At 38.5% G+C, this 27620-nt stretch overlaps 1 protein-coding gene and 3 pseudogenes across 1 annotated transcript; 3 read left to right on the forward strand and 1 right to left on the reverse strand.

Annotated features, from left to right (window-relative positions):
• Positions 1-5322, reverse strand: LOC148566044 (uncharacterized; annotated as a pseudogene).
• An 8341-nt stretch (positions 5323-13663) lies between these two features.
• Positions 13664-16048, forward strand: LOC107641159 (small ribosomal subunit protein RACK1). The gene is made up of 3 exons (XM_088488133.1): positions 13664-14314; positions 15145-15499; positions 15729-16048. The coding sequence occupies exons 1-3, from the start codon at positions 13797-13799 to the stop codon at positions 15828-15830; spliced, it is 975 nt and encodes a 324-aa protein (XP_088344259.1). The 5' UTR covers positions 13664-13796; the 3' UTR covers positions 15831-16048.
• Positions 16049-16431: 383 nt separating this feature from the next.
• LOC148566045 (uncharacterized) lies at positions 16432-20461 on the forward strand (annotated as a pseudogene).
• A 4537-nt stretch (positions 20462-24998) lies between these two features.
• LOC148566046 (uncharacterized) lies at positions 24999-25959 on the forward strand (annotated as a pseudogene).
• The last annotated feature ends 1661 nt before the right edge of the window (positions 25960-27620 follow it).

Raw genomic sequence — 27620 nt, forward strand, 5'->3', positions numbered from 1 at the left:
TCACCTGCCCAGAATTGTCTCATACCTGTTTATGAGACAAAAAGCTCCAGCAAATATATCAGCACTTTTCAAATAAAGAATCATAACTCAAAATTCCTAGACAAGTCCTCAGCATGCAGAATCTATCCTCAGCTAATGGTTTTGTAAAAATATCTGCTAATTGCTCCTCTGATTTAACAAATTGAATGCAAATATCCCCTTTTTGGACATGTTCTCTTATTGAGTGAAATTTCACTTCAATATGCTTAGTCCTAGAGTGCAAAACTGGATTTTTAGAAATATTAATGGCACTCATATTATCACACATCAAGGGAATATTTTTAGTCTTTAATTTGTAATCAGCAAGCTGTGTTTTTAACCATAAAAGCTGAGAACAACAAGAAGAAGCAGCAATATACTTAGCCTCTGCAGTAGATAAGGCCACTGTTGGTTGCTTTTTACTTGACCAAACATTCAATGACTTTCCAAGGAAACAACATAAACCAGAAGTGCTCCTTCTATCAACTCTATCACCAGCAAAATCTGCATCACAATAACCAACTGCAGAAAAATCATCAATCTTAGGATACCAAAGACCAAAATTGGATGTGCCATGAACATATCTAATGATCCTTTTAACTGCAGAAAGATGTGACTCTTTAGGTTTGGATTGGAACCTAGAACACAATCCAACACTTTGCACAATATCGGGCCTAGAGGAAGTTAAGTACATAAGAAAACCAATCATTCCTCTATACCTAGTCTCATCAACATCTTTCTCAGTTTCTCCCTTATCTAATTTAGAACTAGGATGCATGGGAGTTCCCATGGATTTGGCATTTTCCATATCAAATTTCTTAACTAATTCCTTGGCATACTTTTCTTGATGAATGAAAATACCTTTTTCAGTTTGTTTAATTTGCAGCCCAAGGAAGAAATTAAGTTCACACATCATACTCATGTCAAATTCACTTGTCATGAGTTTTCCAAATTCAGAACAAAGGGATTCATTGGCTGATCCAAAAATAATGTCATCAACATATATTTGGACTAGAATAAAAGAATCATTAGAGTTCTTGATAAATAGAGTTGTGTCAGTGGTGCCTCTTTGAAAACCATTTTTCAAAAGAAAAGAGCTAAGTCTCTCATACCAAGCTCTAGGAGCTTGTCTTAAACCATAGAGAGCTTTAGATAATTTGAAAACATGATCAAAATGCTCTTTATTTTCAAAACCAGGAGGCTGCTCCACGTACACTTCTCTATCTATCACTCCATTCAAAAATGCACATTTCACATCCATTTGATATAATTTAAAACCACAATGTACATCATAAGCTAAGAGAATTCTTATGGCTTCCATTCGGGCAATAGGGGCAAAGGATTCATCAAAGTCTATTCCTTCTTCTTGGTCATATCCTTGTGTCACTAGCCTTGCCTTGTTTCTTGCAATGCTACCATCTTCTCCCAACTTGTTCCGAAAAATCCACTTGGTGCCGGTCACTTTCTTTCCATTTGGCCGTGGAACCAAAGTCCATACTTGGTTCTTTTCAAACTCAAGAAGCTCATCCTCCATAGCTTTAACCCAAGAAGGTTCACTGAGTGCTTCCTTGACATTTTGAGGCTCAATTTGTGAAAGAAGGGCAATGTTTGATCCTTCATTTGCCTTTCTAGTGGAAGACCTTGTTTGCACTCCATGAGAGACGTCCCCAGTGACAAATTCCTCAGGATAATTCTTTAAGAATCTCCATTCACGAGGTCTGGTGGACTTGGATGCAGATTGAGATACCAAGGGATTTTGGGTGCTGCTGGATTCAAGATTTCCTTCAGATTCATGAGACAAAATGGAATTGTCTCTCGAATTTTCAGCAGTTGCAGTTTCTGGTTCAGTTTGTCCAGAATGTCCTTTCTCTTGATTTTGCACAGTTTCAGCTTCCTTTTGAGCTTGATTTCCTGTATCACAATCTTCCAAAATGCTTTGTACCAAGTTGGTATCACAGAATGTAACATGTATGGACTCCTCAATAATCCTAGCATCTTGATGATAAACCCTATATGCTTTACTAGTTGTGGAATATCCTACAAACAAACACTCATAAGCCTTTGGATCAAATTTTTCCAAATTTTCTTTGTTATTTAAAACAAAACATTTGCATCCAAAGATGTGCAAGTAATCTAAGTTTGGTGGGTAGCCTTTCCAAAGTTCATAAGGGGTTTTCTTCAAAAATTTCCTTATGATTGTTCTATTCAAAATGTGGCAAGCCGTGTTAACCGCTTCAGCCCAAAGAAATTTTGGAACATTACTCTCACAAAGCATAGCTCTTGTCATCTCTTGTATGCTTCTATTTCTTCTTTCCACAACACCATTTTGTTGTGGTGTTCTTGGACAAGAGAAGTTGTGAGATATTCCAAATTCCTCACAAAAGGATTCAAATAAATTATTTTCAAATTCAGTTCCATGATCACTCCTTATAGAAGAGATTTTCAAATCCTTTTCATTTTGAATTTTCTTGCAAAAAAGTTCAAAGGCCGAAAAGGCTTCATTTTTGTGTGCAAGAAATAAAATCTAACCAAACCTAGTGTAGTCATCCACAATTACTAAACCATAATGTTTACCACCTAGGCTTTGAGTTCTTGTTGGACTAAATAAATCAATGTGTAGCAACTCAAGTGGTCTTTTAGTAGAGATGTCTTCCTTTGGTTTAAAAGAACTTTTTGTTTGTTTTCCCATTTGGTAAGCATCACAAGTGATATCTTTGTCAAACTTTTTCAAAGGAAGACCTCTTACTAATTCTTTCTTTACAAGTTTGTTTATTTGAAACATACTTGCATGGCCCAATCTCTTGTGCCATAACCACTTTTCAGATTCTTTAGAATGAAGACAAGCTACATTTTGATCCTTTAGTTCATCAAAAGTAAGTCCATACATATTATTAAAACGCTTGGCAACAAACATCACTTCATTTGTCTTTTCATTAACAACACAGCATTCAAGCCTTTTGAAAACAACTAAATATCCTAAATCACACAGCTGACTTATACTCAAAAGATTGTGCTTTAAACCACATACCAAAAGTACATCATCAATGAAAGTAGATTGCTCATTACCTACTTTTCCAACAGCAATGATTTTACCTTTACCATCATCTCCAAAGGTCACAAAACCTCCATCATACTTATTTAGTTTGATGAAGTAGGTTGACCTTCCAGTCATGTGCCTTGAACATCCACTATCCATGTACCACATGTCCTTTTTGTTCTTGGATGCTAGGCAAATCTGCATGATGAGTTTCAAGTAGCCTTAGGTATCCAAATTAATTTGGATCCTTTGAAGTTAATCCATCTTGGTTGCCCAAGTGCATTGAAATCACAAACAACATTGTAGACTTTGTTTCCTACAACTCTCTTTTCAATGAAGCATTGTTCATATGAGTGACCAACTTTCTTGCAATTAACACAATGATTTTCTGATGTGTGTCGCTGAAAATTAGGTGAGTTAAATTGCTTGAAGTGATTAAATGGTTGAAATTTTCTGGTTTTTGGAGGAGACGCATTTCCTTTAACAAACTAATTTTTGTTATAATTGTTCCTTTTTGCAAAAATGTTTTCACCAGAATTTTTAAAACTCTTTGGATTTTTCGAAAATGAGGTTTTGTTATAGAAAAATGGTTTCTTGAAAGCAGCCTCATTTTTTGAAATATAACCCAAATCTGGCCGGTTTGAACTCGGATCAGTTCTTGGTGAAGGCTCAGTTTCACTTGTGTATACTTCATCAAATTTTTCTTCAAATTTTGAAACATATCTAATACCCAATTTGTTTGGTATAGGTTTGGTATTTGATGAAGAAGCCACAAATTTTATAGAGGAAGTGTTGGAAACTGCATCTTCCTTGGCTATGTAGCCTAAACCAGATTTTTCAAACAATGGTCTTTGACTTGCAAGTAATTTGTCCAAGTTACTAGAACCTTGAGCAAATTTTGCTAAGTCACCATTCAGCCTTTTAATATCATTTAATCTTTCATTTTCAGCAATTAATTCATGAGAAGGATCCACAATGTGCTTTCCTTTTAATTTTTTAAGTTCAGATTTTAGAAATCTGTTTTCTTCAATGATGTCCAAAGCACATTCAGTTTCCTTCACCTGTTCTTTTAAAAAATTATTTTTAACTCTTAACACATCTCTTTCAGATCTGCATTTATTGTATTTATCAAGCAGTTTTGATGTGTTTAAAGTGAGATCATCAATAATAGCATGCAAGTCCTCAATGGTCAAATCATAATAGTTTACCTCATCAAGATTGTTGTTTCCAGCCATGAAGCAGTCTTTGTCATCTCCTTCAGATTCTTCTTCTTCATTTGAGTCATTCTCAAGATCCTATCAAGCTGCCATGAGTACTCTTTTCCTTTCCTTCTTTCCTTTGTCCTCCCTTTTGAGCTTTGGACAGTTTAGCTTGAAGTGTCCAGCCTCCTTGTAATGATGGCACGTCACCTTGCTCAAGTCTATCTTGTGCTCCTTTGAACTTGAACCCTTGTATCTGCCCTTGTTCTTCATCATCCTTCTAAATCTCCTAGCAAAAAATAAAAGCTCATCATCTGAAATACTATCACTAGACTCACTCTCTTTCGGTTCTATTTGTGACTTGAGGGCTATTCCCTTTTTCTTTGAGTATGTGTTTGTGTGTGTGGCTTCATAGGCAAGGAGTTTTTCTCTCAGGTCATCATATGTTATGGGACTTATGTTATTGCTCTTGGTTAGGACAGTGACAGTGTTTTCCCATTCTTTTGTGAGGCTTCTAAGGAGTTTTCTCACCAAGGTTTGTTCTGCGTAGTTTGTACCCATAACATCAAGGTTGTTGATTATGATTGAGAATCTCTCAAACGCTTCATCAATGCTTTCTCCATCCTTCATGCTAAACATCTCGTACTCTTTTCGCAACATATCAATCCTCGTTTCTTTTACTTGTTTGGTGACTTCGTGTGTAACCTGGAGTTTTTCCCAGATTTCTTTGGCTGTCTTGCATCTAGACACCTTCCGGTACTCTTCAAAGCTGATAGCACAGTGAAGAAGGTTGATTACTTTAGCATTCAGCTCTATCTTCTTCTTATCATCTTCATTCCATTCAGCTTCTTCTTTTGGAGTCATCACTCCATCAGCACTTGTTTTTGTTGGGATCTTGGGACCGCTCACAACAATCTTCCATATGTTGTAGTCAATGGATTGGATGAAAATCCTTATCCTTTCTTTCTAGTAGGAGTAGTTCTTCCCATTGAAGAAAGGTGGCCGATTGTTTGACTGGCCTTCAGTGAGGGTGTAAGCAACTGTGGTTGTGCCCAGGTTGTTCACCATTGGATCTTTGCTCCAAGCGGTTAAGCTTGATTCTTGAGACCTTAGCTCCTGATACCAATTGAAGGTTGTGGTAGGCTTAGAGAAGGGGGTTGAATCTATGCCTTCCTTTTAAGTTGCTGTTATTATCCTTTTAAAACAAACTTTCAATTCTGATTCTGTTTGTACTCAGCAGCGGAAATTTATGAGACAATTTATTTTTGTCTCATGAATATCAGAAAACAGAACACAGCAGAGAAGAGAAAAGCTGACACCAGCATGTATCCTGGTTTGGTTGCCTTGTGCTATGCAACCTACGTCCAGTCTCCTCCACAACTATGGAAGAATTTCACTATAGTTAATAGTATTACATACACCAATTTCACAGGATTGACCCAATCCTTTCACACTCAAGTTCTAACCTAACTTGACATTGGCTATGCTAATACCTAACTATTCACTCTTAGTGCTAACCTAACTAAGAAATGGATACCTTACAGGTACAAGATACAGGACATAAACATACCTAAAGAAATCTAAAAATAACTCTAGACTTTTCTCTCAAGTGTATCACTCTACCTTTTTTCACTCATGGCTTTTACTTGAGCTTTCTCACAATGCCTTTTTCTCACAAGAAATTACAGAAAGATAAACATAGAAAAGTACATTACAATCTGTAAAACATGAAGGAGATTGACTTCATCAGCAACCTCTTTGCTATGTGCCAAACCAGATTCACAAACCTTAGCTTGAGTTCTTCAGTATTGGTCGAATGCTTCTTTGAAAGAAAGCATTATCCAAGTAGAGGAACTTCTTTACAGAACACTGTTCTCACACTCTGGTTTTCTCTCCTTGCTTTCTGAATGAACAGCAAGCTTCTTTTATCTCCTTGCATGTTGCTTGGTTCTTTTTCCAAGGTCAACACCTTGAGCCTTGAGCTTCACCAACCCACAGAATTACTTTTTCTCCTTAATCCTCAGAGTAGAAACTTTTCTTCTGACTTCTTCATCTTGACCGAAAGCCATAAAGCAGCAACCATAGAGATCTTCTCATGGTCAATTTGATCTGAGCCCTTGAAAACCAACTTGGTCCCCAAGTCTTGTTTAAGACCGTAGATACACAGCAGAGAAGAACAGGAATCCTCTTTCCCTTGTATCCCATTTTGGATAGAGCAGAGAGTTAGGAAGAAGAGATGAAACCGAGTTGCATGAAAGAGGAAGTGATTTACCTGTAACCTAAGCTTGATTTGGTTTTGGATTTTCTGATTTGATTTCTGAGTTTCAAGCTTAATCCTTATCTCTCTTGCTTCTTTGGTGACTAGCTTGGTGAAGAAGCTCTCTCTCTTTCTCTTTCTTACTTTTCTGAAGTTCTGATTTGACTTGGTCAGAGAGGAGAGGAACGTTGCACATTGAAAGAGTGAATACTTCAATCTTACAAGAGAAGCTTTGTGGGATGGATACGGGCTTGGATTGGTTTGGTTCATGTAACCCGTTTGATTTCTTTGGCTTTGTTTCTTTTGGGCTTCTAATTTTTTGTTTTCAGCCCACCAACCTTGCTAATTGCTTTTCATTCCATTTGGGCTATGGAATTTTGGCCTACAACAATAAACAATTAGTAATAAGTAAATATAATTAATCAACACTAATTCTTTATTTTGTCCAAAAATAATGTTTGTCATCACTAATTAATTTAGTTAATTTCTTAACTCAACAAATAGATAGATTAGAATCCCTTAGCTAAGTTGCCATTTTCTGGTTTAGTGAGAACCCTAGACTTGGATCAATGAAACTTTGAAGATTAAGATTGCTTAGAGAGTTCCTATTACGTCATATTATATCGATTCGACACTTTTACCCAACTGAAAACTCAGTGGTTTGGATTCTCACCCATATATTATTTATGTTTTTTAGATGCAGGTTCTAGTACTCCTCAAGGAGCGGGAGTTTTATCTGAAAGATGGCAAAGAAGACTTTTTGCTTCTATTTTGGTTTTAGATTCTCTCTTTCTTTTGGAAAAACTCATATGATGTGTTCATTTTGAAAACTTGCCTTTAGAGGCTTTTGATGTATATGTGGAGAGTTAGGTTATGTATATGAAACTGTTTACTTTCGTAACTCTAGTCAGCCTAATCTTCGTGGGCTGAGACTAGTAGATATTTATATATACTTGTATATGTCTCTTTACCCTTATTCTTTCTTCAAATTTTTAATTATCTACCTTTTTCGATGCACTTATATATGTTATCGAAAGGAAAATGGATAATTGCACAAAAAGTTATAGAGGTATGAATTTAGGGGATTAAAATTGAATTATATAGAAGTTGCAAAAATTGGAGTCGTGCGTACGCATCAGAGGGGTGTTACAAAAGTGAAATAGTTTTGTGCGCATACCATGTGTACGCAGAAAATCCAAATCTTGTGTACGTATGACATATGTGTATGCATGACTATCCTGTTTTTTAGAAATGATGATTTTTAACTGTTTTAATCTATCCAACTAGCTCTTTTACTTTCACAATCCTATAACGAGTATAGAGACGATAGCAGTGACAGTCCCAGAAAATTTATGTTGGGGGCAAAAATAATACACATTACTATCAAAATATATATTAATTTAAATTTAAAAATATAAAAGTGCACATTTTATCTCTGTCATTTAGATCATAATTTGAAATTTTGGGTCGTTGTCCAAGATCAGTTACCAGATTTTTCACATCGAATTCTAAGAACTTCTTTTTATTAGAAGAGACTAATGAAGTGATTTCAGATTCTAGTGGTAGCTTTCTTTTGAAATATTTTTCATTAATATTTCTAAAAATAAAAAATATATATTCTAAATTAGTAAATTGATCAATTCACTTTAAAAACTTATATGCAACATAATTACATATAATAGAATAGAACGAAAGATAAACAAATAAATAATAAAGATCACTAAATTGAGAATAAAATAAAATATATAAATTCATGAAGACCATAAAAAAATAGATTAATACCTAAACTATAATTGTTTGAATTAAAATTTGCAATTGAAAATATCAAAAAGAGAAATAATAAAATTAAAAGATACATAGAGTCATAGAGAATTATATAAAATAAAATAGAAAATTTAAAATTTACCTTTTGATGAAGAGAAGATTACCACTAGATAAGGAATAGAAAAAGAAGATTGAAAATATGAAACTAAGAAAAGGATTTAAGAGAATACATGAGTGACGGCTGGGACTTGAGAATAGAAAAAGACTAAATTTAATTAGGTTAACTAATAGTCAAAATGATAGAAAGATAAAGTGGATTTTGGACTTTTAATAATTGGACTTAATTTATTTATAGTTATTTGTAAGGGGTCATTTAAAATGGGGCATATATATATATATATATATATATATATATATATATATATATATATATATATATATATATATATATATATATATATTGGCTTAAAAAAATGGAATGGGAGTGGGGCAAGTGCCCCCTCATTACTATGCCTGGGTCTGTGCCTAGATGTTATATTAGAGGGTAGAAGGCGTTCGGAAGGAAATTATTGAGTCGAAATGAGTTAGAAGTGATTGAAGGCATGAGTTGATATGATTGGATGATGAAAATGAGCTTGATTAATATTTGAGTTGTCTGGGTAGATGCAAGGATTGTGGCTTTGTCCCACCTGCTCCGGGTTGATATTTGGGTTGCCTCGGTAGATGCAAAGGTTGTAGCTTTGTCCCACTTGCTCCGGATTGATATTTGAGTTGTCTGGGTAGATGCAAGGGTTGTAATTTGTCTTATTTGCTCCGGATTGAGATTGGAACCACTGGATAGATGCAAGGGTTGTGATTTGTCCCACTTGGTACGGGTTGAGATTTGAGACACTTTGTTGATCCTCCATCGCAAGATGTGAACGGGCACTTAGACCTTCTCGGATGATATCCCTAAAGAAGGTGAGCAGGGCACACTCCCTAGCATTGATTTGAGAATCATGCATGATATTAATGAATGAATGAATATAAATACCTCTTGGGGATGCGCACACCAAGGGACTGTCCAGGATTTGCTACCGAACATGTCGGGGTTTGGCTTATAACTGACAGATGAGCTCATTGGTCATAGGACAGGCATGCATCATTTGTATTTGTGTATATTGATTAGGTGTGCATCTTGTATTTGGCTTGTCTTATTGAATAATTGTATCTATATGTTATTTGAGCTAATTGTTTTATCTGTTTTCTCTATTAGTGTATTTTTTGTATGTGTTTGAACAACTAAGAGATCCATTATACTGGCGATGGTGATGCTGAGGGTTGTTCTTGATACGATGTGGTGATTGGAGGTTTGTGAAAAACTGAGAATAAATAGATAGATTAGAATCCCTTAGGTAAGTTGCCATTTTCTGGTTTAGAGAGAACCTTAGATTTGAATCAATGAAATTTTGAAGATTAAGATTGCTTAGAGAGTTGCTATTACGTTATATTGTATCAATTCGACACTTTTATCCTACTGAAAACTCGGTGGTTTGGATTCTCACCCATATATTATTTATGTTTTTTAGATGCAGGTTCTAGTGCTCCTCAAGGAGAAGGTGTTTTATCTGAAAGATGGCGAAGAAGATTTTTTGCTTCTATTTTGGTTTTAGATTCTCTCCTTCTTTTGGAAAAATTCATATGATGTGTTCATTTTGAAAACTTGCCTTTAGAGGCCTTTGATATATATGTGGAGAGTTACGTTATGTATATCAAACTGTTTTACTTTTGTAATTCTAGCTGGCCTAATCTTCGTGGGCTGAAACTAGTAAATATTTATATATACTTATATATGTCTCTTTACCCTTATTCTTTCTTCAAATTTTTAATTATCTACCTTTTTCGATGTGCTTATATATGTTATCGAGTATGAACGATTGGCGAATTGTCTTTTATCCGGGGTTTAAATTCTTTTACAGGCTTCTAGTTTAATATCTCCTTCTATACATAAGTATTTATATCTCAGTCTTGTGTCGTAGCACTAAACCCTCATTGAGTTATGATTTAAGTATAAGACTTTGAAGGGTAGGGTGTTACAATCTAATTAAATCAAATTTGTCATGTGCAATGCACAATTTTTTTTCTTTTTTGAAAATAACCTAAGTTCTTGACTCTTTACCTAACTCTAATGTTCACGAAAAACATTTAGTACTCACCTATACTATTATATCTAAATATGGAGCAATGTAACTGGCTTTTTACATGAACAAGTTATCACCGACATGGGTACACTGGGTGTAATTCAAATTCACATTGTAAAGAAAAAACTATAGCTAAAAAAATGTTCAAAACACCAACAAAGCACTGATCATGCCAAAATTGGTTCTTTGGGGGTGTCACTTTTGATACACTGTTTCAAACATCACTGTTGTAGGTCACGGGCTATCCAGCATTGCTCATTCGACAAGTATCTATCTACATGTGTAGATAAAACTTAACTCTACAGGATAATAACGACCATTTATAAATAGTATTTTTATATTTTAATTTTATAACGAATATGGAGGTGCACATACAAAAATTTTGTATCCTACACTACAGGGTGGAACACTAATTTTGAGACAAAAGCACAATACTTTTAACACTCAACTTCAACTATAACTTCATTTTAAATTCATATATCCATGATTGTTTTTACCGGATTTTTCTTCTTTTCTCTCATTTCTCATCCTCTCCTCTCCTCATCCCTCCCTCCAAACCAAATTCTTGTTGTCACCTCTCTTCCTTCCTTTCAGTCACACAAATCATTATAGTCGTTCATCCTCCCTCCCTCTCTCTCTCTTTTCACTACCTTTGTGCTATCGTTGTCTTTGTCTTTTCGTTTTCTTCTATATTTTTCACAACCGTGTTTTCTCTGTCACTGCCGTCACCCTTTACCGCATCTTTCTCTCTTTACTACGATTTCGTGTTTCTTCTCTTCATCATTGTGTCTACTTTTTTTCATATCGCAATTGCCTCTACTTTGAATTCATGTTGCCTTTGCCTATGCCCCATATTCGCCGCTATCTCTGCTTCACGTCATGTATGCTTCGTCTCTATCGTTACGAGCTTCCAGATTTGCCTTTTTCTCTCCCCCTCTCTTAATTTGTCTTTACCTACACCTCTATTCCATGTCATAATCTTTTTTTGTCCTTTTCTCATAGTCCTTTATCCAAATTGGTTGTCTTCTTTTCTTTCTGTTCTTCTGCTATGGTCCCGAATTACTCAACCCAATCATGCTTTCATTATCCTAGTTTTTTCCACTGGGCCGAAATTAGTATTTGATTTTGTTGGACTTGTATCATAGATGATAATTGAAAAATAGTAATGGTAATTTGTAATAAGGATAATATTAGTATTTTAATAAGATTATGATTTGTATGATCTATCACGTACTTGATTAGCAAAGAAGTTAAAAATTGTGTAACTTATCTATAACGACTATATTTCTAATTGGTATAATGATTCTATTGGTTCCTATAATTTCGTAAATTTTTAATTAGGTTTTTGTACTTTTTTTCCTTTTAATCGAGCTCTTGCACCAAAATTTTTTTTAATTGGGTCCTTACATTTTCTTTTCCTTTTATTTGGGTCCCTATACCAATTTTTTGAGTAAAGTATCGTTTTTGTCCCCAACATTTGGGGTAAATCCTATTTGTGTCCCTAACGTTTAAATCATCCTATTTGTATCCCTAACGTTTGTAAAAGTGATTCAATATTATCCTGCCGTCAATTACACATCATTAGCGCTTTAGTTTGAGTTTTAAAAATCTCTTCTTGAAGTTAGAATACAAATGTTTAGGATAGAATCGATGACTTACTCCGAAAAATAGCTCATCAAATGTTGAAACTAATTCCTACAACATTTACATAATTCACTTTTTTAGGAACATAATTGAATCTAAACACAAATAGCGGGTATAATATTAAAATCGAACACATACAAGTGAGACATAATTGAGAATGAATACATCCAAGTGAGAATAATTGAAAAATATAATCTGATTTGTTAGTATAATTAATAGTAGGATAACATTGAATCACTTTTATAAACGTTAAGGATACAAATAGAACGATTTAAACGTTAGGGACACAAATAGGACTTACCCCAAACGTTGGAGACAAAAACGATACTTTACTCCCAATTTTTTTTGTAAGTTAAGTCCGTATAAAATTAAGCTAATTAGAGGGACCTAATTGAAAAAAAAATTGGTACAGAAATCAATTAAAAAAAAAATATAAAAACTTAATTAAAAATTTCGCAAAACTATAAAAATCAACAAAATAATTAAATCTTTCTAATTTTCTATGTCTATGTTTCAACACATACACAAACCCACCATAGTCTAAAAGAATCATCTTGTTTCTCATAAGTAGGACCACATATATGTAGCTAAGGTTTAAGGTGGTGTTGTCAACAACAACAAATCATGACCAGAATATAATTGCCATTGCAATGAGATAATTAACGTAATAGTATATTTTTTTGGTCAAATTGTTTTTTAAGAAATCCTTTGGATGAGTACTAGAGTTTAGAGACCTCCAAAAGACCAAGAATCCATTAAGAGTTTAGTAAAAAACCCAAACAACTTATTATGAGGGAAGAAAGAAAAAAAAACAACGAAGAATGACATCCGGTTCGACAAAACCCCAAAACAAAACCATTTAGTTTTCTCCCATTCTCCAAAAGTAGGGGGTGTACATGATCCAGTCCAGTCTGAAGACTCGATTCGGCTCCGAACATATTAGGAGGAGCTAATTTAGTGTAATTTCATCGAGTCTAGGATCGAGTAAGAGTCTCAAAAAAAATTCGGTCATTATTTTGGGTCGGATCCGAGCCATAACTTGGGTTACCCGAACTCGTCCCGGTGGCCCAGTCATCATACACAATTAATATTTTGTGTTATTAATGATGGATGATGGCTATTCTTACGTGGAATTTAAATATTGTAAACTTTAATATTTTATATTATTAGTCATTATAAGATTATAAGTTAATGTTTTATGTTTAAAATGCATAAGACTTTAAACTAATGCATAATATTGTATTATTTGTATTAATTTAAATATTTAGTATTATTAGACAATATTAGTATTGATTATAATTATGCTTTAATTTTAGAAAAAAGTTAGCTCTTATTATATTTTTTTAAGTGAATTTTACTATGTGAATTGTGAAATAATAGTTGGAGATTAGGTGATTTTTATATGCTAAAGATCCGGTTTTCACCCGGTTTTTATCCGATTTTCACCCGACCCGAAGATGCGTAAATTTCATCGAATCTAAAATTGGGTTAGGGTCTAAAAATTAGGCTCGATATATATTTCGAATCGGGTTTGGCTGTGTGAGCTGGCCCATGTACACCCCAGCCCAAAACCCTAAAAAATCGAGTTTCTGGTCCCCATATATATATATGAAGACGACCTTTCAGTCCCAGCAGCTAGCTCTCTCCTCTTTTGCGCACACTCCCCAATCCTCCAACCCTACAATCCACAAACAACAATGGCAGACGGACTTGTTCTCCGCGGCACCATGCGAGCCCACACGGACTCCGTCACAGCCATCGCAACCCCAATCGACAACTCCGACATGATCGTAACCGCCTCACGCGACAAGTCCATCATCCTCTGGCACCTCACCAAGGAGGAGCGCACCTACGGCGTCCCCCGCCGCAGGCTAACGGGTCATTCTCACTTCGTTCAGGACGTCGTTCTCTCTTCCGACGGCCAGTTCGCTCTCTCCGGCTCCTGGGATGGCGAGCTCCGCCTCTGGGACCTCGCGGCCGGAAAGTCCGCTCGCCGATTCGTCGGACACACAAAGGACGTTATGTCTGTTGCGTTCTCGGTTGATAACCGTCAGATCGTGTCGGCGTCTCGTGACCGTACGATTAAGTTGTGGAACACTCTTGGTGAGTGCAAATACACGATCCAGGACGGTGATGCGCATTCCGATTGGGTTTCTTGTGTTAGGTTTAGCCCTAACACTGTGCACCCTACCATTGTTTCTGCGTCTTGGGACAGGTAGATTTAAATATGTTTTTCTTTTAATTGTTTTTGGTTCAGATATGTAATTCTGGGTTGAAAAGAGTGTTTCTGTGGTGTTGACGTTGTGTGATTTATAGGGTTTGATTGGATTGATTGAGTTGCGATAAAAGGGCTTATTTATGCAATAATATTAGTGAGTATTAGGGCTGAACTTCTTTTTCCTTCTGATTATAAATAGTTTGGAAAATGCGCTTTTTTGTGGAGTGTGTTGTGTGATTTATAGGGTTTTGAAAGAAAGACCATGTTTTTGCAATAATTATTGGATTAGCATCGGGAAGTAAGATTTTTGCCCTCTTATTACATTTGTTTATTTTGACATTTATAATCATAGAAAACGAACTTGTTTCTTAGAAGTTTCAAGTTTGTATATTCTATAAAGGGCATGTGCTTGTATTTTGAAATGTGTAGTTTGATTGGATAGAAATGCTTGAGAAAGAAAAAGGTTTACTTTGTTAGAAACTTCGAAAAAAATGGTTTTGTCTTTAGATACAAATATTTTTTGAGAAGTACGACATATTAAATTTTAATCTAAATCTTTTGTTTCAAAATGCTAGATTCTTTTATGTACATATTTGTGGATTACCCCCCCCCCCCCCCCGGGAGGTTAAATTCACTTACTTTTATCCCGTTTTCCTTTTCCAAAATTGTAGATAATTGGCATGCTAAATGCATTTTATATAGGTAGTGCTGAATCATATGGCTTAATGGTTTGAGATTACTTAAGCTTAGGAGTTGCTTCTGTTTGGTTTATTTCCAACTGGCAATACATCTGCTACGATTTCTTAGTGTTTTTTTTTCTTGGATAGGACTGTGAAAGTTTGGAACCTGACCAATTGCAAGCTGAGAAACACACTTGCTGGTCATTCTGGTTATGTGAACACAGTTGCTGTTTCACCTGATGGTTCCCTGTGTGCCAGTGGTGGCAAAGATGGAGTAATTTTACTGTGGGATTTGGCTGAAGGGAAGAAGCTCTACTCCCTTGATGCTGGTGCTATCATCCATGCTCTGTGCTTTAGTCCTAATAGGTACTGGCTATGCGCTGCTACTGAACAGAGCATTAAGATCTGGGATTTGGAGAGTAAGAGCATTGTGGAAGACTTGAAGGTTGATCTCAAGACCGAAGCTGATGCCGCCACCGGTGGGAACGCCAACAAGAAGAAGGTAACTTTTCTCAGTCCCTCCCCTTCACACACTTTTGGATAATGCTAAATTTTCATTTATAACATAGCTGATGATGGTTATCATTGGGTTTTAGTGTTCTCCTTATTGGGTTTTATAGTGATGCTCTCACAGATCTTTGAATCTTGTCCTGGTTGGTTTGATTTGCACCGTGGAATGAACTGTTATATTTAAGGTATTTATTTGTTGTTTCGTTACCATTGTCTTGCAGGTGATCTACTGCACCAGCTTGAACTGGAGTGCAGATGGAAGCACATTGTTCAGTGGTTACACTGATGGTGTGGTCAGAGTTTGGGGAATCGGACGGTTTTAGAAAAAAGTCTTCAAATTAATTTTGCGATGCACATCTGTTTTTATTTTTGAGACAGCTAGTTACTCATAGAACTCACCAGAAAAATGTTCTCTAGGTTGTTTATTGTTGAATCTTTTTGGGTTATTTCTTTAATTTTATTTTCGTATTGTTGAAGTCTCAAGATAATGACGTTGGGCGGCCTTTAATTAATATCACGTTGGCCTGGTTATGAATCGTTTTATGATCGTTTTTCAATTACTTTTATCATGTGGAGTTTGATTGTGTAAAATCGTGTTTTGTTTCTCCCAATCCTCAAACTCGGTCTTTTAACTCTCTGAAAACCCTTCTTAAGCAAGTAATTTGACCTTTTAAATAAATACCATTTTCGGTCCATGTCCATTTTGAAAATTGACAACACGCCCCCTAATGTTTATAAATTACCATATCGGCTTTTATCCATATATTCCGTGATACCAATTAGCCCTTGAGTTGGTTTTTCCGTTCAAAGTCGACGGAAAACGTTGAGGTGTAACGTGCAGTTTGTGATGTGGCGTTGGATCATCAAACGTGGATTGCTCTATGGACATGTGGACAAATAAGCCTCTGCACACTCAGCAAAGCGATGTCGTTTTGCTTGGCATCCTTTTGCTCGTTTAGGGTAAAATCCCATTCTCTTCCTTGTGCACACCTCAATTACCATACATCAGCCTCGTTCTCTCCTCAAAATTACGAAGAAACCCTAAGAGAACGAAACGTTTCCCTCCAAGCAAGCTGACATAGACTTACAACAGGGAGGTGTTGACGGTGCTGCAGACGGAAGAACTGATGGCGCTACTAAAGTTAGTGTCGCTATCTGAGCTTGAAGCTTCGTTAGCTTGTGTTGCTCCATTTTTTTTTACTGAACTTGGTTTTTGTTAATGATGATTTGGATTAGTGATCACCCCACCATGCATGTTTTTGTTAATTATTGCACATTGTTATTCTAATAGATGTCATATGAAATAGTCCCTATTTTTTTACTGAACTTGATTTTTGTTAATGATGATTTGGATTAGTGATCACCTCACCATGCATGTTTTTGTTAATTATTGCACATTGTTATTCTAATAGATGTCATATGAAATAGTCACTGTTTTTTCATCATGGGGGTTGGTTTGAATGGGATGAAGATGGTGCACTGCACTACCGCGACGGAAGTGTTGAGACATTTCCTCCATTAGACATAGATTATGTTAATTTCAAGGATTTGGAGGAAATGTTCAAGAGTTTAGGGTATACAAGTTACAAACAGATGTATTGGTATGATGGCAGTGTCCTTGATTTAGAGTCTGGGTTGCATGTTCTTAAAGGAGATAAGGAAATCAATGAAATGTGTGATAAAAAAATGGAGAATGTGGAGTCGGATTTGTTGGTCCCTACAAACCCTCTTCACCTGGATTCGAATCTGATAGTAGTAGTAGTGATGAGGATGTTAATGTACAGAGGAAGACTGTGAGGAAGAAGCAGCCTAGTATGAGGATGAAAGAGGCAATGGATGCTGGACAGAAGGGTGCTAGGAAGAAGAGGTGTATTAGACAACAGACACCTAAAAAGAAGAAGAATGTGCCACCTGGTAGTTTTGCTGATAAGGACATGTCTCCTAGGACTAAGAAGAAGAAGGCAAAAAGGTATGTTGGAAGAAAAAGAAAACATGTTCTATCCCAACAAAAAGCAGACAATGAGCCAAACAGTGGGCCTAGTGGAGATCAAGGTAATGGGCCAGGTGAGGAAAATCCAAATGATGAGGCAAGGGATAAGCCCAATTCAGATCCAGTGGCTGAGGAATTGGACTCAGACCAAGATAAGCCATATGAATATGAGTCTGAGGCATTTAACTCCCCAATTTCTGACTCAGATGAGGAGCATAAGGCAAGATATCCTGACTTCAATGAGGATACAGAGTATGGTGAGGTTCAGTTTCAGGTTGGACAACACTTTGAGACCATGGCAATGTTCAAACAAGCACTTAAGAACTACTTTGTATATGAGGGAAAAGAGCTTATGTATTTGAAGAATGAGTCAGAGGATTAGAGCAAGGTGTGCTGAGGAGGGTTGTCCATGGCTGGTGTTTTGCTCTCATAATAGTCAAAGTCTAAGTTTTCAAATAAAGACATTCATTGGAGAGCACAACTGTGGTAGGAATTTGAGCAGTAACATGGCTGATAGAACTTGGGTGACAAGTAAATTGGTAAAAAGGTTGGTAACTCAACCTCTAATGACTCCGAAAGAGGCACTAGAGCACATGAAACAGGACTATAATGTCCATATAAACTATAGGATGATATACAGAGCCTTGAAAGCTGCTAGAAAGCAAGCAATTGGAAAGGAGCGAGAACAATATGAAAAGCTACATGACTACTTAAATGAAATTCACAGAAGCAATCCTGGATCCACTGGCATGATTGATGTAATTCCTCAACCGGAGGGTCGCCCACTGTTCAATAGGTTGTACATTTCACTGGATGCTTGCAAGAAAGGCTTCAAGGCGGGCTGTCGCCCTCTGATCGGATTGGATGGATGCTTCTTAAAAGGGTACTTCGGTGGTCATCTTTTGTCAGCTGTGGGGCAGGATGCCAATAATAGTTTCTTTGTAATTGTGTTTGCTGTAGTTGAAGTTGAGAACACTGATTCCTGAAAATGGTTTCTTTCAATCCTGCACGATGATCTTGGTCATGTGGCTGCCAATGGGTGGAACTTCATGTCCGACCAGCAAAAGCTTACATTACTTCCTTCTTTGTGTTTCTTTTTGTTATATGGTTTGTGTTCTGTGCTTACTTGTTAATTCAACTGTTGGCTGAATTGTTATTGCAGGGGTTGTGAAGAAGGTGAACAAGGCTGCTTGGAAATATCTACGGAAGTTTGATCCTGGTGCATGGACGAAGGCTTACTTTAGCCATGGCCCGAAGTGTGACAATATCACCAATAACATGTGCGAAGTTTGGAATGCGTAGATCGTGGAGTATAGACAAAAACCGATTTTAACTATGTGCGAGGAGCTTCGAAGTTACATTATGCGAAAGATGGCAGGGCACAAGCACAGAATAAGCAAATGCAAGGGCAAATTGGCTCTAGTTCAACAACTAAGGTTGGATGAGTACATCATTCCTGAGAGCAACAAGTGGACAGCAGAGTGGGCTGGGGATGAAGCAAGGGTATTGTTTGAAGTCTAGAGGTACCAGACCAGAGTGGCTGTTAATTTGCAAAGATAAACATGTGCTTGAAACGTTTGGCAACTAACAGGTTTAATCATCAACTGATTTCTTGGCAATAATACTTATGTAATTTAGGTAAATATTGATTGAGTAAAAGTCGCATTTATGTATCTATCCTACCAGGGTTGCCATGCAAGCATGCAGTGGCTGCTACCTCAAGGTTAAGGAAAGAAGGGCTGAGGCCAGAGAATTTTGCACACAAATGGCTTACAATGGAAGCTGCCCGGGCTACTTATGGAGACTCCATTAAACCAGTGAATTCTGAGGAATTCTGGGAAGAAACCAACAGGCTGCGTCCAGTGGCACCAATCATTAGGAGACCCCCTGGGAGACCAACCAAAAAAAGGGCTGTTGATGTGGTGGCTGAGTCACAAATGCAGCAGCAAGGTCACAAGGTGAGGAAGTCATTCCAAGTCACGTGCAGTAAATGTGGGCAAAAGGGACACTACCACATGACTTGCAAAGGCCCTCCTTCAAATCCGAATCGGCAGCCAAAACGAAAGAAGGCAAAGCAACAACAAACTGGAAACCAATCATCACAGCTACCTCCAGATCAGCAGGAAGCACAGATTAAAGGAGTTCTTCATGTTTTTTCTTTTCCATTGTAGTAGTTGTTATTTCCTCTGTTCAATTGAGCATTATAGTAGTTGAGATGTTATTTTTGGATTTGCACAGGCCAGAGTCGGAGTTGGAACCAATGTTCCCCAAAATGTTACTGCCACATCTATTGATCCAGTGATAGTCCATTGTCTGAGACCCTAAACTTAAGTTTTTTTTCCTATCATGACTGTGCTTACTTTGCTTCTCATGTGTCTTTCACAGGGTAAAGCAAAAAGGCAAAAGAAAAAAGTTCCGAAGACCTCCAACCCGAATTTAGTCCAACAAGAGACAAGGATTGACACTCAATCTTCACACTCTGCCCAACCACCAGTAAAGGTAATGTTATTTTACAGATTCATGCCCTTTAACTATAAAATTAGTTGGCCCAAGAGCATATACACTAAATTGAATTGTTTTCATATGGTTTAGGGTGTGGACTACAACACTGAGCCCTCAAACCCTGCTACCCCAACTGCACCCAATCACGGGCCAAATTTCAGAACCAAGCAAGCAATAACTAGACCTCCAGCACCTACACTTCACCACCCACAACAGCAGGCCACAGCCCCAACAGTTCAGCAACCTATGCAGCAGGACACAGCCCCAATAATTCAGCCACCTCTACAGCAAGCAACAACCCCAATCTCACAACCATCAACTCAGCAGCAACTTCTAACTGAAGGAGCAACTGGCTCAGGGACTGCCACAACTCCTTTCACGTTTATCCCCACACCAGGCCTAAATGCACCCCACATATTCAAGCCAACATATGGGTTTAGGCCACCAAGAATTCAGAAATGACATAATTGTGGTTATAGTTATGAATATTTTGGTGTGAAGTTTTTTGGTTGTCAAGTTATAAGGAGCAATACACTTAACACTACTGGAACATGTTTTTTGTTTTGTGAATTCAGACATGTGCTAGAACATGTTTTTTGTTTTGTGAATTCAGACATGTGCTGATGATTTTGGCTCAATATGTAATAGCCTTTGTGCTTAACAGTATGAATATAAACATTATGCTTTTAGCTTATACAACATTGTGCAGAGTTATCATGGGTTCAGCCTTTACATTATTACAAAAAAAAAAAATTTCACATTCAATTCATTTAGAATCTACAATTACAGAGGAAATTAACCCAACTCTTAACATTGTCCATGCATCACTTACAGCAACACAATATACCCTAAAACACTACAAACACAATTGCTGTTAATAGAATTAACATTGCCAACGTAACAAATACACCATGGGTATTACTACATTTTTTGGACTTTCCTTCATATTCATCCTCAATCTTGAATTCCAGTTGCTCCAATCTATTCTCCAGCATCATCATTCTTCCTTGAACATCATTGTCATCTTCATGCCCAAAACGTTTAGCAATCAGTTCGTCCAGCCAAACAAAAAAGTTGCAGTGACATTGCTCCATCTGCAAACGCCATTATAGTGAATACAACTTGTTAAACAACATAGGAAGTTGATTACATAAACTCAAGATGGATGCACACTTACGCCATAGTAGGAACAACCCAAAAAGATTCTGTCTGGGTTCTTGGCTGTCCCAGACTGTTGCATGACTGCATAGGTGCCACACTTGCATTTAGGGTGCTGGAACTTGGCCTTCTTACCCTCACTTGCATTGCTACTCGAACCCACCATATTCTTCCTCCAGACACGGCGTGTGTTAGAGGTTGAAGATTGCTCTGGATCACTCATGCTTCAGGCACTAGTGTTAGGGTTCAGAAATGGGGAGAATGAGATGTCACCCTAAACGAGCCAGAGGCCTTCTTTTTAAAATGACGTCGCTTTGCTGAGCGTGCAGGGACTTATTTGTCCACATGCCCACAGAGCAATCCACGTTTGATGATCCAACGCCACGTCACAGGCTGCACGTTACACCTCAGCGTTTTCCGTCGACTTTGAACGGAGAAACCAACTCAAGGGCTAATTGGTATCACGGAGTATATGGATAAGGGCCGATATGGTAATTTATAAACGTTAGGGGGCGTGTTGTCAATTTTCAAAATGGACAGGGGCCGGAAAGGGCATTTACTCTTTAAATGAAGACGCTTTGAATAGTTTCCGTGCTAAGATTGTCCCTGAGCTTTGTTCTTCTACCTTGAAGGTGATTTCTCGTATCATACATGTTCATCTATAACTATTAACTAACATGGAACCCAATAGACCATGTAAATCCCAGCTTGAAGGAGCTAGGTTTTGGTTTTTTCTTCCTTCGGCAGAAGAGAGGCATAGAGCGGAAGTCCTTAACGGTGAAGAAGCAAGCAGTGGTGAAGAGCTATGATACACAATGACACGATATGTAGACACAAATTTTACAAAATAAATTATAATGTTGTTTTAATATTTTATTAATATTTAAATATAAATAAAATTTTTAATATTTTTAATTATTTAAAGTATTTAAAGTATTTATTTTAATGAATAATAATATATATAATTTTTTAAATTTATGTGTGCTTAAGCATGTTTGGAAAAGAAAGATAAGTATAGATATGGTAAAGAAAGATAAGATATGATAAAAAAAAAAAACTACTGATATGGTAATTCAGTAAAGTGTCTGTACTTTATAGTCAAGAAAAAATAGACATAGTAGATATTTAAAATTAGAGCTAAGATTAGTTTGAATTGACTTTTTAAAATAGTACTTATTTTTTTCATTTTTCTAAAAAAAAAAATTTTTACAGATAAAAAATATTTTTTATTTAAATAAACTTTTAAAAAAATAATTTAAATATTAAAAATATTTTTTGTTTTTTTTAATAAAAATATTTTTTTTGAAGAACATATTTAAATAAATTTTAAATTAATAAAAATATTTTATTTAAAATAATACTTTTTTATTAGAAAAAATCAATCCAAACTAGCCAGTATTATGGTGGCTCTAGTATTTCGAATTCAAACCTGCTAATCTGATAGTATTTCGATAATTCAATCCGATAGAAAGATTTGACAAAAAATTTTATATATAACATTAGTGTCAATTTAAGTAAATGTTGCACAAATGAATAATTGTTTATTTTTAAAACTTTTTCGACAAACTCACAGTTGAATTAGAAGCTTATATCTTATAAATTATCTATAGAAAATTTAGGGCAAAAAACGCTAATAAGCCAACATCACTTCATATTTATGTATATCAGCCAAAATGAAAATCGTTTCAGCAATGAGCCAAACCGTATTTTAATGTAATTCGAACCAGGCTGGTTCGAACTGCATTTAGCAATAAATCGAACCAGGACAGTTCGAATTACCAAGAAAGAGTTGAACATAATTCGAACCAAGGTGGTTCGAACTCCATATGCTCATAATTCGAACCAGCCTAGTTCGAATTATCCATGTTAATGCTTACCAAGTAATTCGAACCACCCTGGTTCGAATTACTCAATATTTGGCTCCAACAGTAATTCGAACCAACCTGGTTCAAATTACTCATTATTTGGCTATATAAGGAGTTCGAATCAACCTCATTCGAACCATTGTTCCTCTTTCCTACCCCACCAAATCCCAGAGAAAACGACCCAGATTCGATCCGACAAAGACCTGAACGGAATACTCAGCCGATGGGGGACGATCCGGCAAGGTTATATCGGTTGGACGGAGTTGCTCATATAGCCGGGGTCATCAACGACGAGGTTAGTACATAAAAAACTTCGTGCTAGCGGTATATCTGAGTTAGTGGTTTTGCATGCGGTTTTAGTGGCTTTTTATGTTAGCGGTTAATCGTAGTGGTATTGCTAGTGGTTTAGTAGAGAGGTTTTGCATGCGGGTTAGATGGTGGTTTAGTTGGTGGTTTATGTTAGTGGTTTATGTTAGTTATTTTATGTTACCTGTTTTATGTTAGTGGTTTATGCTGGTTGTTTTATGTTGGTGGTTTAGTTGGTGGTTTATGTTAGTTGTTTTTAGTTAGTGGTTTATGTTAGTTGTTTTATGTTAGCTGTTTTATGTTAGTGGTTTACGTTAGTTGTTTTATGTTAGTGGTTTATGTTGGTTGTTTTATGTTGGTAGTTTATGTTAGTCGTTTTATGTTAGTGGTTTGTGTTAGTTGTTTTATGTTAGCTGTTTTATATTAATGGTTTAAGTTTAACTGTTTCATGTTAGTGGTTTAGTTGTGTGGTTTATGGTAGTTGTTTTGCATGTGGTTCTCGTTAATGGATTTTTATGCGGTTTTATTTTGGTATGATGTTTTGTTGATAATTTATCGTCTGGGGTATTTTTGTCATTGGTTGTGAAGTTGGTTCTAACAATGTGGTGCATGTAATGCGTAGCCACATCGATGCATCAGGAGCATGCGGCGGCAGCAGGGCATGCGACTCGATGACAGATACGTTCCTTACTTGCAGATGGCCGGATTATACCATCTTGTCAGGCTGAACGACAGATGGTTCCGGTTAGATGAGGCCCTTGTCAGTGCCTTTGTCGAGCGATGGTGTCCGGAGACGCACACGTTTCATATGCCGTTCGGAGAGTGCACGATCACACTTCAGGACGTGGCGTACCAGTTAGGTTTGCCAGTGAACGAGCGTTACGTGAGCGGCTGCCTATCAGAATTCCAGATATACATCCAGGGTGGCCGTCCAGCTTGTGTGTGGTTTCAGGAGTTGCTTGGAGTGATTCCTCCTCCCAGCCAGGTTCAGAAGTACGCAGTAAACTGCAGCTGGTTCCAGGAGACTTTTGGAGAGTGCCCCGAGGGAGCCGATTACGAGACTGTGCGGCGATATGCCCATGCGTACATCATGATGTTGTTGGGTACACAGCTGTTTGCCGACAAGAGCGGCAACCGCATTCACATCAGATGGATTCCCTACGTAGCCAGGCTTGAGGAGATGGGTACCTACAGCTGGGGGTCTGCAGCACTGGCATGGTTGTACCGGTGCATGTGCCGAGTGGCGAACAGACATGTGATCAAGTTAGCGAACCCACTACAGCTACTTCAGTCTTGGATCTTCTGGCGATTTCCTCGGTTTAGGCCTGCAGGGTATGAGACGTTCAGCTGGCCATTGGCCTCGAGGTACTCTATTTAGCCTTCTTTACTTTAATTTAATATACATAGCTCCATGTTCATTAATACTCTATTAAAAATCTCTCAGACATTTAATTAGCCATATGACCCATGTGAGATGCAGGTGGTCAGGTTACAACCCTTCCGCTAGCGAGAAGGGTCCTAGAGTGCAGATGTGGAGTCTGAGGATAGACAGGTTACAGGACAGGGAGGTGAGTACGCAACTTACTAAGTTGCTTTAATTAACCACACTTTATGAATTGCGTCCATGAGTTGCCATGACAATGTTGAGTTTCTCCATGCAGTTTATCTGGATGCCGTATAGCAGCCCCGACGTACTTCAGGTTGTGCATCCAGAGGCTTTGGAGCCTCGACATATGGCGTTGTGGCGGTCTGTGACGTCACTGATATACTTTGCCGTCATAGAGTGACATCAGGTAGATAGGGTTCTTCCACAGTTCGGCGGGGTCCAGCCCCGTCCGCATCTCGCCCTGAACATCGACTTTCTGATGTCGAAGGACGGCAGAGGCGGCGATCGATGGTTCCCGTACCACTTGCAGCAATGGCATCTCCATTGGGAGTCCCGTGCGGAGACCGTGCTGAGGTTTGATGTTGTTGCCGACCCTAGACCGTCGCATGAGTTCCTGGAGTGGTGGAGTCAGCATGGGAAGAGGTTCTTGTCTCCGGAGATGTCCTTGGGGGATTCGAGAGCCGTTCCTTTTCTGGTTGCTGCGTCACAGCGGGGTGCTGGGCGAGTTCCTGACATGGATCGTGTTGAGGACGTGCCAGACAGACGTCGGGTTGAGAGGAGAGCTCGTGTGGGGACACGACGGAGCCAGCGTGATTGGAGGTGGCTTGATCAGGCTATGGAGGAGGATGACGATGCCGGTCCCGCTGGAGGCGGACGACGAGACCAGGGAGCGAGACGGAGAGGACGTGCTGCGGTGGACCACCCTCGTCGTGCGGGGGACGACCATGATGACGATCAGCATGGGCCCGTTGGCAGGGATGGTGCAGGAGCTGTTGCAGTTGCTGGTGTTAGTGGCCATGGTGGTGGACAAGGAGGTGAGTGGTATGGGTCAGGTATGGGTGACGGGGCTGATACTAGTGATGCTGGACTTGGGTCGGGGCCTCTTGGAGATTACTTCGTTGGTGTACCCACCCATGACCAGACTTTGCAGGAGAGTACCCCATGGGTTAGTTCGGGATCACAGTGGGCAGACTTCCTTGCCTCAGATACGCTTGATGCGGACTTTGGGGGTTCACACTTTCTAGACGAGATTACTGCCATAATGCAAGAGGACGTGTCGGCCCGGAGGCGTGGTCATACCTCCGGCACACAGGCACCTTTAGATGTTGATCTAAACGAGCCTCCTACGACATCAGTTGCTGACCATTTTGCTTTGGGAGGTACCCCACCATCTGCCTACACTACTGCATCAGTTTCTGTTGCCGGGCCGTCTGCGGCACCGGTCCATCCTACGCCACCGGCACAGCCTGCCCCGGATGATGAGGAGGATGAGATCGAGGACGAGGAGCCACTTATCCGCAGAGGTCATAAGACACGGGTACCCCGTCGTTACTTTAAGGGCTCGCATCTGTTTAGATGATTCATGTTTAGTGTATGTTGGATCTTCGAGTTCATTCATGTATGATAGCTGTGTGTACTTTTGTTGTTATTTTAGCCATGGTTACTTTAATATGTAGATTTTTTTTAGCCTTTCCATTTAGGGGACTTGTAGGAAGACGCAAACTGAAACATAGCATATTCATTAGATAACACAGCATGCACAATACAACGCAGAAAGATCAACAAATTACATGAGTGCCCAATTACAACATCGAACAAGGAAACTTAAATAAAATAACTACCAACACTAAGAACATGGCTACTAATGGCCCCCTCCGAGCTGTGGGCAACTCCGACGTGTGTGTCCGGGTTGGCGACATAGGCCACATCTCTTTGGCCAGTTCAGATCTGCCTCGTCCATATTTGTCTGTATCCTAGTGGACCTCGGACGACCCTCTCTCGCACGCCTCTTGTCAGGGTCCGGTATAATAGTGGGCCCGTCGTATGGTGGTCAGAAACCCTCCGGAATCGGAGGGGTGAAACCCATCCGATACACACTGAATACCGAACTAATCCGATACACGCTGTGAACATAAGCGGTCCAGGTAACCCGTGAGTAGGCACAACATGCAAGTCCGTGCTGACACGGGAAATGAAGTGCCTGGAAGTACCCGTAGTCACATGTCTGAGAGGCAAGCAAAACTCTGTAGCTACCCAATGAGAAAGAACCAGTCGGAGTGGTCTCTGCTATGGTGAACTCGGAGTTATCCCTGTCATACAATGTCACCGTGAAGCACCTGGCCGTCTTCAAGTTGGCCTCAATACACTTTACCAAGTGCTGACTGAATTGATGTCCGGTTCCCATCTGGGCCTCAGCCTCTCTCCCCTTGCGAACAAAGAGTTCCACAAGCCTTCCATATGTTGCCTTCACGAGGGAGCATACAGGGAGGTTTCTGACACCCTTGAGGATTGAGTTCACACACTCGGAGATATTCGTCGTCATGTGACCGAAACTCCGCCCTTCATCACGATGCTGAGTCCACAAGGAATAATCAATCCGGTTCGCCCACTCACACATCGCCAGGTCTTCAGACCGCAGAATATCAAACCAGTAGTCAAACTCAACCTCGGTCTTGGCATACGCCACATTCACAAGAAGCCTCCATGCGTCTTTACCCTTGAATGTTAGGGCAAAATTAGCCGCTACGTGTCGAATGCAGAATGCACGGTATGCAGATGGAGGTAACCAACCTCCGTCAGGAGCCTCAAGCGCAGCCTTGATGCCGTTATGCCTGTCCGATATAACCAGTAGACCCTGCTGCGGTGTCACGTGCTCTCGAAGGTGGGAGAGAAAGAATGTCCAAGA

The sequence above is a fragment of the Arachis ipaensis genome, chromosome B5 (assembly GCF_059453495.1).
Source record: "Arachis ipaensis isolate K30076 ecotype BB chromosome B5, ASM5945349v1, whole genome shotgun sequence".
NCBI lineage: Eukaryota > Viridiplantae > Streptophyta > Magnoliopsida > Fabales > Fabaceae > Arachis > Arachis ipaensis.

What these genes read in the sequence shown, in the direction of transcription:
- LOC107641159 (XM_088488133.1), top strand. Translation starts at nt 13,797, where the DNA reads ATGGCAGACGGACTTGTTCTCCGCGGCACCATGCGAGCCCACACGGAC. An exon ending in GTTTCTGCGTCTTGGGACAG is followed by an intron (nt 14,315 to 15,144) that starts GTAGATTTAAAT and finishes TTTCTTGGATAG; the next exon opens with GACTGTGAAAGTTTGGAACC. An exon ending in GGAACGCCAACAAGAAGAAG is followed by an intron (nt 15,500 to 15,728) that starts GTAACTTTTCTC and finishes ATTGTCTTGCAG; the next exon opens with GTGATCTACTGCACCAGCTT.